The sequence below is a fragment of the Cebidichthys violaceus genome, unplaced genomic scaffold, assembly GCF_023349555.1.
Source record: "Cebidichthys violaceus isolate CVI_PGR_0920_01 unplaced genomic scaffold, fCebVio1.0.p SCAF_20, whole genome shotgun sequence".
Taxonomy (NCBI): domain Eukaryota; kingdom Metazoa; phylum Chordata; class Actinopteri; order Perciformes; family Stichaeidae; genus Cebidichthys; species Cebidichthys violaceus.
The window spans coordinates 4,553,870-4,566,726 of record NW_027176373.1 but is presented as its reverse complement, the minus strand read 5'-3'; the positions used below and the strand labels follow the sequence as shown (position 1 = coordinate 4,566,726).

At 43.1% G+C, this 12,857-nt stretch overlaps 1 protein-coding gene across 4 annotated transcripts in view; it reads left to right on the top strand.

Annotated features, from left to right (window-relative positions):
- Positions 1-10,532, top strand: part of klhl13 (kelch-like family member 13) — a 31,573-nt gene extending 21,041 nt beyond the window's left edge. For all 4 annotated transcript variants that reach the window (XM_068715747.1, XM_068715744.1, XM_068715748.1 and 1 more), the window contains 4 exons: positions 99-295; positions 904-1,699; positions 4,540-4,653; positions 9,451-10,532. In XM_068715747.1, the coding sequence (XP_068571848.1) occupies positions 99-295; positions 904-1,699; positions 4,540-4,653; positions 9,451-9,938 (1,595 nt within the window). In that variant the 3' untranslated portion in view covers positions 9,939-10,532. The remainder of the gene's footprint in view (positions 1-98; positions 296-903; positions 1,700-4,539; positions 4,654-9,450) is intronic.
- Positions 10,533-12,857: the final 2,325 nt, after the last annotated feature.

Here is a 12,857-nt window from a genome sequence, read left to right as displayed (position 1 = left end):
AAAATCAAATAGATGCGGCTGAGAGCAGACCTGTCAGTCAAATCCGATTATGTTTGAGCATCTACCTTTTCTCATCCCCCCACGCTCTCCCGATGCAGGTGGAATGAAAGAACAGGATTTAATGTGCATCAAGCTTCACGGAGTTAACCGAATAGGCCTGAAGAAGATCATTGACTTTATCTACACGGCCAAGTTGTCGCTCAACATGGAGAATCTGCAAGACACACTTGAGGCAGCCAGCTTCTTACAAATCCTTCCTGTGCTGGACTTCTGCAAGGTTTTCCTTATATCTGGGGTGAGTAGTGAGACACACGAGCCAAAAGCTGCACATTACTGCACAGTGCACAGATTTCCTCTAGTGTTGGCCAGTTGTACATTTGCTGTTGAACATGTTGATTGAACATTTGCTGAAATAACTTGATTTCAAAAGATATTCTAATAATTGTTCCCCCAAAATATTATATATCAATGTTTCTGGACTTTGGTGTGTTCAGAAGGTATGAGCTTTTTCTTTTTCTTTTAAATACACTAAAATGTAACTGAAACTAACTAATGATTGCAAAGATTGATTTCTTTAGAGCCCATGTATTGACATCTTGAAATTGCTTATTTGTCTTGCCACCAGTCTAAAAACTAAAAGGTATTAAGTATACACTGATAGAATACCAATAAAAGCAGCAAATCCTCTTATGTTCAGGTGTAGGCTGAATGTTAATTTGCCTCTGATTGCAGCATCCCTCAAAGCTAAATCACTAATATTTAATTTAGAAGTCATTCTGTCTAAGGAAGCGAGTTTCTCTACACAAGCTGAGAAGATGCATTCGTCCATGTAAGATGTCTTAGTTGCAGCTTTCCAAGATTTTGATTTACCCCCCCCCCCCCCCCCCCCCCCTCCCCTCGCAGGTTTCTCTCGACAACTGTGTCGAGGTGGGGCGCATCGCCAACGCGTACAACCTCACAGAGGTGGACAAATATGTGAACAACTTCATCCTGAAGAACTTCCCCTCGCTGCTGGGCACGGGAGAGTTCGTCAAGCTGCCGTTTGAGCGGTTGGCTTTTGTGCTGTCCAGCAACAGCTTGAAACACTGCACCGAGCTGGACCTGTTCAAGGCCGCTTGCCGCTGGTTGCGCTACGAAGACAGTCGCATGGACTATGCCGCGAAGCTCATGAAGAACATCCGCTTCCCCCTCATGAACCCCCAGGAGCTCATCAATCACGTGCAGACAGTGGACTTTATGCGCACGGACAACACATGCGTCAACCTCCTCCTGGAGGCGAGCAACTACCAAATGATGCCCTACATGCAACCGGTTATGCAGTCGGAACGGACAGCCATCCGCTCGGACAGCGCCCACCTGGTCACCCTGGGCGGTGTCCTGCGCCAGCAGCTGGTCGTGAGTAAGGAGCTGCGTCTTTTCGACGAGAAGGCTCACGAGTGGAAGGCGCTGGCGCCCATGGACGCGCCCCGCTACCAGCACGGCATTGCGGTCATCGGCAACTTTCTCTACGTGGTGGGCGGCCAAAGCAACTACGACACCAAAGGCAAGACGGCGGTGGACACGGTGTTCCGGTACGACCCGCGCTACAACAAGTGGATGCAGGTGGCATGCCTTAACGAGAAACGGACCTTCTTCCACCTCAGTGCGCTCAAGGGACACCTCTACGCTGTCGGCGGAAGGAACGCTGCGGGGGAACTCGGTGAGTTTATTTCCCTGCTTGTTTTAATTCTTCTGTTCAAGCAACAACAGAACCCTTTTAATTAATATTGTATGAGATTATGCACTTAAATGTCGAGCAGCAGTAGCAGAGAGACTGTGCAGTTTTAATAAGGCTGCGAGCATACTGATGCGGGTAATCAAATGTTGTGCCTACACATCATTTGCTGTTTCATGTCGTATGCATAATCTCTGTGTAATTTAATATGATTGTTAGAAGGACGTGCACATCATCGTGAACTCCTTTACAATCTACCGTAATCTGTAATCAATCTACTGTAATCTTTAAGTACAGAAGTATTTCAGCCAGGCCTTATTAATATTTTGCAGCAATAATATCTCTGTGTGTGTGTGTGTGTGTGTGTGTGTGTGTGTGTGTGTGTGTGTGATTGTCCTCAAGCCCAAAAGTCAAAATGTATTTTCAAAATTCACAGCATGTTTTTTTATCTTATGAAATATTGTGCTTCAATCTATAGTTGTGGGTGTTAAGCCTTTCAAAAAAACAACATTATTACCAACAGAAACTCATTCGCTCTCCCACTTGCCGCTCTTGAATGTGAAATATCTTCGATAAAGCCGTGATGCAGAATCTATTTGCGACGTCTAATGTTCAATCTCATTTGTCACTGTGTCAGAAGTTTCATATCGTTTTTTAAGGCTGTTGCTTGGTGATGTGGTTGTTGTGCTGTAATGTAACTTTTTCTATTTCTTCACCTGATAATATAGTGCAATCCAGCACAACAAAGCCACAGCACACACCTAAGTCTTTTTGTTGAGTTGAATACGTTAATATTGCAGTCTACCTCACAATATCTCTATTTGCTACAATGCTGTGTCAGATAATAGTTGTCAGTGATTATAAAGGGATCGTGTCAGATCATCTTTAGTCGGTAATCTGATTACTTTTCATAGTTTAAACAGAAATTTTGTGACATTTAGACACACGGCTCACCCCTCCACTAGAAGCACTTCAATGAAGTGATATATTTATATCTGTCCATTGTAGTTTTGGTTGCTGCGTAACCAGTCTGGAATCTCAGCACCCGAAACTGTGGACCACAGAGAGGTGCCACCCAATACTTAAAGTCAGCTCTGTAACTGCAGTGGAGAGAGAGAGAGAGAGAGAGAGAGAGAGAGAGAGAGAGAGAGAGAGAGAGAGAGGCCGCTGTGTGAGCCGCTGTCTCTTCTGGGTTATAATTAGATCAAAGTACACGGCCCCGGTTCACTGGCTGTCCACACAACTGCCTTTCTCTGCTTTACGTTCCACTGCCCTTTCACTGCACGTGGTTCAGCCTTGATGTGTTTTCTGGATGCGCCCGGCCCTGGCATCATATTTGTTTACTCTGGGTAGGTCATACGGGTGTGGCTTTATTGTTACGTCTGAAATACCCCAGATTATAAAAGGAAAAAGCTCAACAACGGATCTTTACAGGAGGAAGCTGGTCAGACACCATTCCCCCATTAGGCTTGTTTGTTTGCTTATTGTGTCTTTCAAAATGACAAAAATCATGTAAATCATTTACAGTAACTTTCCACCCCATTACGGGGTCCCGACCCGACATGGAACTGCTGCTCTAGGTCAGGAGTGTGCCACGTAGTGATTATTACCAGATGTCACCAGCTACTGGCTTGACCCTCGGAGTGTTGGTGAACAGCCTGCAGGAAGAGAATATAATGCAAATTATGCACATGACCTTCTCAGCTGATCATGGGGCTTTTTTACTCTACCATCAGATTTTCAATTGAGAAGAGCATCTGGTCTCTGTAGGTAAATCAACATGAGTTTATACACGTGTTTCTTTATCATTTGTTTATGAAAAGGTTTTTAATAACGCTGCTTTTTTTAAAAATCCCACCCTGCTCTGCATTCATTTAATCAATTGAATTAAGTCTTGTCTCCTCGTATGTCTGTCCTACTTCCACTGAGCTGCTGCAAGATTTTGTGTTGTGCTCAAGGTTACTTTCATGATAGTTGTTGAGCAAGCAGAGTAACGTTTACACTCATTTCTCCCGCTGAGATTTCCCCAGGTGGTGCAGACTGAGTCCTGAGCTGCTGTACTTTGAAGTCAATATCATTTTAAAATAATTTCACGTCTTTTGATTTAACCAAAGCCTTTAAAAGGTGTTTTTTTATTGTTGATGTTCAGCTGAGACCACTTCTTTGGCCAGTGTCAGTTCACAAACTACTTTTTCTATTAGCTGCACTCTGTAAAAACAAGACTTCTCCACCCCTGTTTGAAAATGATTGTACCTCGTTATCCTGTTATATGCAGATGAGACTTTCCTTAGCTGGGAAGATAAGACGATAACTTATCTAGGACCCATAATGCTGTGGTAAAATGTACACTTGTGCTCCTCCGAACGTTTAGCGTTTTGATACAAAAGTGCAAAGCACTCCCCCTCCATGTAATTTGAAATAATATTTTATAACACTTCTTCGAGGGTGTAGATTCCCTTTTTCAAGCTCCCAATGAGCCCGTAAGGTGGTCGACCCTGGCTGCTTGTTAAGGGGCCGCTCACCTATTGGTGTCACTCATAAATCTCAGCGTCTTTACTCCGGCTTCTCACATAATTTGTCGAGCCATCCTCGGGGGCTTTAGCATAAAAAGGGTCTTACAATCTCCACATTTCCTGTGCAGTCAGTGCACACAGTGCTGGTGGGGTTGTAGAGATGTGTACTGTGTATTTTAATCTGTGTTTTAGCTCCCACACTGAGACCCTCCAAGGCCTCATTTGCTGCTGTTTGTCCTCCTTAGTTGTGTCTTGACCTACTTTCTACTAATACATCCTTTTTTTTTTTTGATCTGTCTTTTTTCCCTCAAGCTACCGTGGAGTGCTACAACCCAAGGACAAATGAATGGACATATGTTGCCAAAATGAATGAACCACATTACGGCCACGCTGGGACGGTGTATGGTGGTTATATGTACATTTCAGGTAAGTAAGATCACTTGTAATCAACCCAAATAAAGAGGCATATATGTAATGCTGGGTGGATGTGTAGTAAGCTTGTTTAAAGATAGATTTCATGTCTTCGAGTCATAATTAGAATGAATGTCAGTGCATTGTGATTTCCTATTAGATCATTTCTTTCTTCACCAGAAGCAAACAACTGATTAGATTTTATAACATGCAAGGCCATGAAATCTAATCTGTGGTTTGCTCATCTGCTGCCTTTCCTTCAAACCTCGACTGGATGCATCATGCATTGCTGTGACTCATTGAGACAGGCTGCGTGTGTTCTGTACATGTTCAAACCACATTCACTTTGTGATTGACACATGCATTACAGGGCTGTAGGGGGAGTGGGGTCCCAATAGTACAACACAAATCAGTATTATTACAATTATTTTACCATTAATTTGGTATTTCGTTTTTTAACAAATAGTACATACAGTGAATTCTAGGTTTTGAGTGTTTTCAGTGACCTCAATTATGAGATTTCTGATGGTATGCTAATGCTACGTAGTTGTATTTATCATTTAAAAATAGTGTCTTTCACAACTGCAGACTTTTACAAATCCTTCCTCGCTCACTCGCTTCGTCTATGCCGAGCACGCAGGTGAAGTTGGTTAAAGTCTGTGAGGATTCAATGCTCGGGGCATGAGGGTGGACACCGAGATTGTTCTTTTAAGGCGTCACCTCAATACTTGTTCACTTGGATTGAAACAGATCCTGCGTTATGGAGATGAGCCCTAGTTTCTCTGTGTGACTAATCCAGAGTGGTGCTACAAAGGCAGGGGATGGGAGGGGTGGAAGGGAAATTTGGGAAGGATGGAGCAAAGTAGAGGACTGAAGCATGAGTGGGAGGTGTAATACGGAGGAGCCTGTGTTAATCCCTCCTGGCTGTGGGTACTGCCATCGTTCTACAACACGTGAACATGAAGACTGTTCATACACATTGCAGGAGTTTTCCAACTAGATTTGTTTGCTGTATGTGTTTTGGTGAAACGGAGGTAGGAAAACAAAATAGGGAGTTTATGGTCATCCTCACCCTTACATTAACATGAACAACATTAACCCCTTTGCACTAGTCACATGCTGTTCTCGCCAGCTGGGAGGCAAGTGAAAAGAAAATGTCCAAAACGTTCTCGTTAACTTGCAGAATTAAGCTTATTTACAATACAAGGTGCTGACCAGCATACATGCTTTTTTTTACTAGATATACTCCCTGATTTAGATTACTGTGCGCACAACCAGTGAATTTAATTTCATAATCCACAGATCTGCAAATCTGTCAGTATTACATTGATGTATACGCAACACATTAGCCACCATATTAGTTTTTAGTTTTTTTTCTGTTCCACATAATAAATCATGCAACTGATATACCATGCATTTGCTATGTTTTGTTTTAGTTCATCCTATGGAATTTTGTTTGCATTCTACATTAGAGTGCTGTGTGCACTCATGTGAAACAGGTTCTTAATTTGATTTCATATTAACTAACTAATTAACCAGAAACCAATAACTAGCTTCATACATGATTATTATCATTGAAACAAAAAGCTAAACTTTAATTATATATATATATATATATATATATATATATATATATATATATATATATATATATATATATAATTTCACAGTTAGCTATTTTTCATCCCAAGTGAAACCCTGAGACATATTTTGGACCACATAGACCGCATGATTTAGCGAGCCCAATATTACCGCGGAGCGAAGATGAAAGGCATCTTTTCACTTTAAAAAAGAAAAAAAGTGAAATGATGAATACCATAATGGTCACAGAGTGAGCTAATCTGCTGGTAGCCAGCTGTTCTCTCTCTCTTCCCCCCCAGGCTGTACTCTGCAGTACATTGTATTTATTGCTCATCCTTTTTGATATTTTAATGGATTCCTTTTGTGTTGGTTCATGTTTCAGTGATGCGCTCAAAAGCAGGCCAATAGCCTGGTAAATTTCACTAACACAATGACACAATGTCATGCTTTTCACCTGCAGCAGCTAATACTACAATGAATGAATGAATATTTTCGTGTTACAGGATAAAGCTTGTGAATTAGTTTTCTGAATACAGCTGTGAGTCATGACACAAGACAGAAATATGCATAATGGCTCATATGAAAAACTCATATGTAGTGCTTTCAATGCAGAAGGTACAGAACATTACCCATGAGGCCCCACTGTAGCGCCCACAGTCTCGGGGTGGGGGTGGGGGGGTCTTGCTGTGCAAGGTGACCCTCTCTGAAGTGCAGTTCTGTGTCCGTCTGTCACAGCAGATCAGGTCACATTCTGCGGCTGTGCTGCTGCGCTGTCTGAAGGTATTCTGTCAGCTGGATGAAGCTGACAAATGCACTCAGCCCACAGACCGTCACGGCTCGAGTGGTGCGTCAGAGTTCAGACACAGCTAGTGAACGAGCACAGAGACACACTGCCTCTGGTTTACCTGAGAGAGTAAATATAGCCGGGGGTTTTGCTTCTGATATCGATATTTGGGGGTCCCTTGGATTTCTTTTTATTGTAAATTGTGACCAAGATGCAGAAAGAGAGAAATTAACATACAAATTATTTATGTTTGACACAGTTTCTTAACTCAAATCTACTTCTGTTATGCCGTTTCTTGTTTTTTATTATCGGCCAACATATCCACAGATACCAAGATGTATCTGCAATAAGCTACTATTACCGATATCAGCTTGGCTTTATTATTAGTCTAGCATGTCAACTGAGAAAGGAGTCATATTTTTCAACATTTTAAACTTACCGTTATCATCGTACGTATGTGACTAGCTCTTTGTCTGTGAGCATTCAGTCTGCAGGGATTAGCCGGTCGTCTTTGTAGATGAAGATAAACGTTCTTAAGTACCTTTTTTTTTTTTGCCCTGATGTATGCCGCAGGACATACACTCTGTAAGCTTCATATATAAAATGGTTTGGGTTCTGCTCTTATGTCAGAGATTGTTAACTTTAGGTTTAAAACTATAAGTGATTTGCAGAGACGCTCAATAGTGCTGGGGGTGACGCACAACCTGAGTAGGGTCTCTCTCGGTGTGGAAACGAAGCTCAATAAGCATTTTAGTCGTTTAAAAGAAAGCTGGTTTGTTATGGCCGTTGTCTGAATTTGAGTGGTACTGGCCTCATAACAGTGGCTCATAATTGGCTTATTTTATGCAGCAAAAGGCGGTGATCTTTAATGTCTGCAAGCTTTTTCCCCCCACTTGATCATTTTTTTAATATTGCGAGTACTATAGCAGCTCAGCAAATAATGTGGGGGAATGGTCTGCCATTTTATTTGAGTGTTCTGCTAACAATCCCACAATGCAAAGTGTTGGATTTTATAGATGTAAAATGACCATTGTGTGCCTGAGCCATCTGTGTGAAGTGTCTGAACTTTCAATGTGCTGCTCACTATTGAGGGTAAATGACTGTCTGTTTATAAAGGGAGTGGTGAATGAGTGAACCAGGGAGTGATTTCATAAACATCTGGTATCAGTTTGATTGTATTGTAAGATCTCATATTCCAGCCCTTTTTAAAAGTCTGTGAAATGCTGAGTCGCCTTTTCCTGCCTCACCTCCATCTTCTCCTCGGTTCCCACTTGTGTTGGCACTGATTCAACCAACCAAGCAGGTCACTGGTTCTTCAAGGGGACTCTACACCTGATTCATATCTACAGTACATGTAGAGGGGAATGGGTTTATACGGCCTATGTAGAGCACAGTACAAACAATGAACCAGTCGCTCCTGTGACGCCTATAGAAGGGTAAAAGCTTTTAGCCTGTCTCTCTTAGACGGTCTCAATTTGGCTAAGCCTTGTCCGCTCTTGGTGTCTCACTAATGGCACTGATTAGCCATTAGGATACTGGGATACTGATCAGACATCATTGTATCAGAGAAAGGCTAAAGCCCTTAAACTGAATCAGAATAGCAGCCGGGCCTCTCAAGAGGAATTATAAGGACTGTACGTCTGCTGCGGCACTGTTCCCTTGTCAGGATTTTTAATGGCAGACCTGCCCCGTGGACTACTTGGATAAAGAAAATGGATAGTCAGGTTATCTTTTGGGTTTGATCAATTAAGAAGGCGCAGCATCACAGATCTGAGTCATGGCAGCCGAACAGACGGCTCAGGCCTCAACAATAAACTGAGCACACGATCACTGGGCAGCAGCAGAAGAGGGATTCTGCCTCTGTTCGGCACGCTCTGCAAATCGTCTCCAAATTTGCTCCTAGTCACTCTGCCTAAAGGGAGGAGGGGAGGGCTGGCTTCCACCCAAATGCATGCTGGGATTGTGTTCCTCTTTATTTTAAGCCTTCCCTGTAGACATGTCCTGTTTTTTTTTTGTTGTTGTTTTTTTCCTCCCCCTTTTCCCTCAGCTTTTTGTGTCCCGCCGTCTACAGTCTGTTTGTGCATGAACGTTTTTGTATCGCGCTCATCATCAGCATTAGTTCACGCCGTAGAAGACAATATTGATGTCGCTCGTTTACAAAATTTTATTTTATTGGCTGTTGAGTTTGCGTCGAGGCTTGACAAATGGGGATCGAGGAAACTAAAAGTGTACAGACTTTGTCCGGAATCCTGTTCGTTATAATGTTAGGGAAGCAAATGTTCCAGTGTTATGGCTAGTGCTCCACATGGCCCACATAAATACATGTAGGTTGACATGGCTGAATGAGTCACAGATTGGTCTGACTGACGCGTCCACAAAGCTGTTCCTGCTCCCCCAAATCATTAGTGTGGAGGCTAATTTGCGCTCTTTTCCCTTTTTCGCTGCAGGGGGAATCACTCACGACACTTTTCAGAAGGAGCTGATGTGCTTTGACCCAGATGCAGATAAATGGACTCAGAAAGCGCCCATGACGACAGTGCGCGGCCTCCACTGCATGTGCACAGTGGGCGACCGCCTCTACGTGATCGGGGGCAATCACTTCCGGGGCACCAGCGACTACGACGACGTGCTGAGCTGCGAATACTACTCCCCCGCCCTGGACTTGTGGACACCTATCGCCGCCATGCTGCGAGGCCAGAGTGACGTGGGCGTGGCCGTGTTTGAGAATAAGATCTATGTGGTGGGCGGCTACTCGTGGAACAATCGCTGCATGGTGGAAATAGTACAGAAGTACGACCCCGAGAAAGACGAATGGCACAAAGTGTTTGACTTACCCGAGTCGCTGGGCGGGATCCGGGCCTGCACACTCACAGTTTTCCCCCCCGAGGATATCTCGGGCTCGCCCTCCAGAGAGTCGCCCCTCTCAGCACCTTGATGAGTAAAGGGGGGGGAGCCCTGATTTGCTCATACCCCCGTAAAAGCCCCTCGCCCACTCACCCCCCCCTCAACAAACACTCCTTATAGACATCGTTTGCACTTCCTCTTTGGACTACGTCTGTACCGCATCCCTAAGTCCACCTCCCCTAAAGCTGTGCAGAAACCACTCCCAAAGTGATTTAAACCTACGTACCGGCAACCTAATTACATGTTAACGTTGCATACTCGGTATATTTTGGCAGGAAATATCTTGACTTGAAAAGTGACTTTGCAAATCAACTTTTCTACCTGATGTCTACAGAGTTTTCTTATGTCTCGTTTTCTTTCAGCGTTCTACCTTGAGATGTTGACTACCGCACTGACTCTCCTCTAGTCTATGCCAGGTTAGATGCAGGTGACTCCAGAAAGCAGAAGCGTAGGGACAATTTAAGCTCCGAAAAACACAGCCGGTTTTTAACTCAGGGGTTGGCCCAGGCCCCGTCTACGTCGTTGCTCTCTTACAGTTTCAGTTGTTTTCCTGCTATTGCTATGAAACTGTTAACAAAATGGTGTTTTTTAAATTTAATAAACATGGTTTTGAAAATAATTCAAATGTTGTTGTCATTACTGACTACAGCAGAGCCAGGCTGATCCTCTAAAAGCGGAAGTCGTTTGAAAGTAGTTACTGGAAAACAAAACGGCTTAACATGCACTTAAACGTGCAACTCGCGTCAATCCGTGCGTGGCTTAACGGGTCGGCTCTTTTCACAGAATATAATGTGTTTTTGTTGTGACATATATTTGCATATGATGGATGGAGCAGACCGGTTGGTTTTCGATGAACTGTTCGGTGTATATCTAGACACTGAAGGCTGCCGTTGTTGATGATTTGAGTGAAGCCCTCTGACTCTGGAACAAGATGTGTGGCCTTTACAACTTTTCAACTTATATTTCATTGTGCAACCCTGTGTTGTAAAATGGCAAATAAATGAATCTTGTAACCTTGATACAGCTGTAAGAAAGAAGCTAGTTTCCTTTTTAAATGTGTTCTCTAATGACTGTAATGAATCCGCTGCAGATGGGACAGAATATCAGTTGACCTGTTTGCTTTCCTGTTATTAAGATATTAGAAGGCAGGGTTATAAAACACAATTTGCTTTTCAATCTCTACGTTCTGGTTAAATATTGGCCTCCTCGGTGGTCGTAGGCCCGGTCCATGTGCCCAAGTCGGCTACAGAAAACAGTTTGAACTGCCAGCCCGTGATGTAAACATTATGCCGCTGACCGGTACCAACTGGAAACTGGCACTTCCACCGCTGTCGCCGCTCCTCCTGGCATCGAGACGGACGGTAATGTCACCCACATTCTGCCCACCTGCTCCTGGCCGATTAAAGCATTAATGGCAGCATATGGTGTCCGAGAATGTGTGCTTCGTGCTGTGAGCGGGGACAAAAGATTTGTGTAATCATCAGGTGAGTTTGCTCTGGAGCTTTAAATCCTCATTATACTCTCATTATATCCCATTAATGAAGCGCTGCAGTGGAGCTGATTTCAAATTTGAATGCCTGTCCCTGTGTTGTTCGCGGCAACAAAATGTCTGCTTCTAACAGGTTTTTTTTACCTAACATGTCTTTAACGTGGTTTAATGCCTTTCACTGATTCACTTTTAGTTTTTGAAAACTCTTCTGTGTTTCTTTTCCCCTCCATCTTTTCCATGTTGTCTTATCCTTTTTTGTTTTTTTAGTTATTTGCAATTGTCTGACGTCATCTTGTTTTGAGAAGAGCTGTGCTAATACCATTTCAAAAGCTCTATTTTGTGCAGCAGCTTATTGTTAAGTCCTTTTGATGAAACAGTTTGCATCATTTAAAAATAGGCCGTTTGTAATCCTTTAATGGAAAGTCACTGAATGAACAGAAGAGCACAAATGTAACGTGCTCGGCTGCTGGCTAAAGGCATACGAGACAGAAGACTGTGGACGGTTGTAATTTAGTGCCGTCTTTCCCCGGACATTTCACTGAAGATAAATCACACTTTGTTGACCATCTACCATCTGTATCACCTGGACCTGAAGGCATTAGTACAAGTCGAAAGAGAAGATGGAGTGATGCTGTAGATAAATCACCACAACCACAGCAGTAACCCTTCCTGGAAAAGTAGGATGTGAAGGTGATACAGCTCCAGTTATGCTTAGGACTGAACATATGTTGCCTGTCTACCTCGGTGTATAAGTTATAACTGCCTCAATTTAAGGTGCTCTGAATGTTTGGCAAAGTTCACGTGTCACATTTGCCAAAATATGCGGCTACATACAGCTGTGTCACCAGATGCATTATTAGTGTGTGATTTTAAAAAAAGTGCTGTTTGAGGCGTCGTGCAATAAAACACCTCATTAATGTTCAGAGATATGACGATAGAAAACGTGAGAGGATGTTAATTAACCAGCTGTTGGAGATTTTTTTCCATACCGTTTATACTATTGCATTTATCTCTTTAATATCTCTGGGTGTATCAGGCCATTGTAGGCAGATTAGCAAAAATATGCGGGAGTGCTTTATTTGAATATAGGTTTTATACATGCAGTGTAGCTCTAGGGATGGCAGGTGTGGTGTCGGTCTGTCACTTGTTTAATCCTGACTGAAATTTCTCAACAACTATTGGATGGGCTGCTGGGAAATTTTGTAATACATTCATTGTCCCCAGAAGATGAATCCTAATGACTTTGGTGATCCCCTGACCGAACCTCTAGTGTCACCGTGAGACATTTTTGGGTACAAATTGTCATGAATTTTGGTAAAGACATTCATGGTCCACAGAAGCTGAAGTGACTTTGACCTCCATGTTAAACATTATACCTGCCAAACATCAATATGCTCGCATTATCATTGTGAGCATGTCAGCCTGCTGATGTTAGCATTTTGCTCAAAGCACCACTGGACT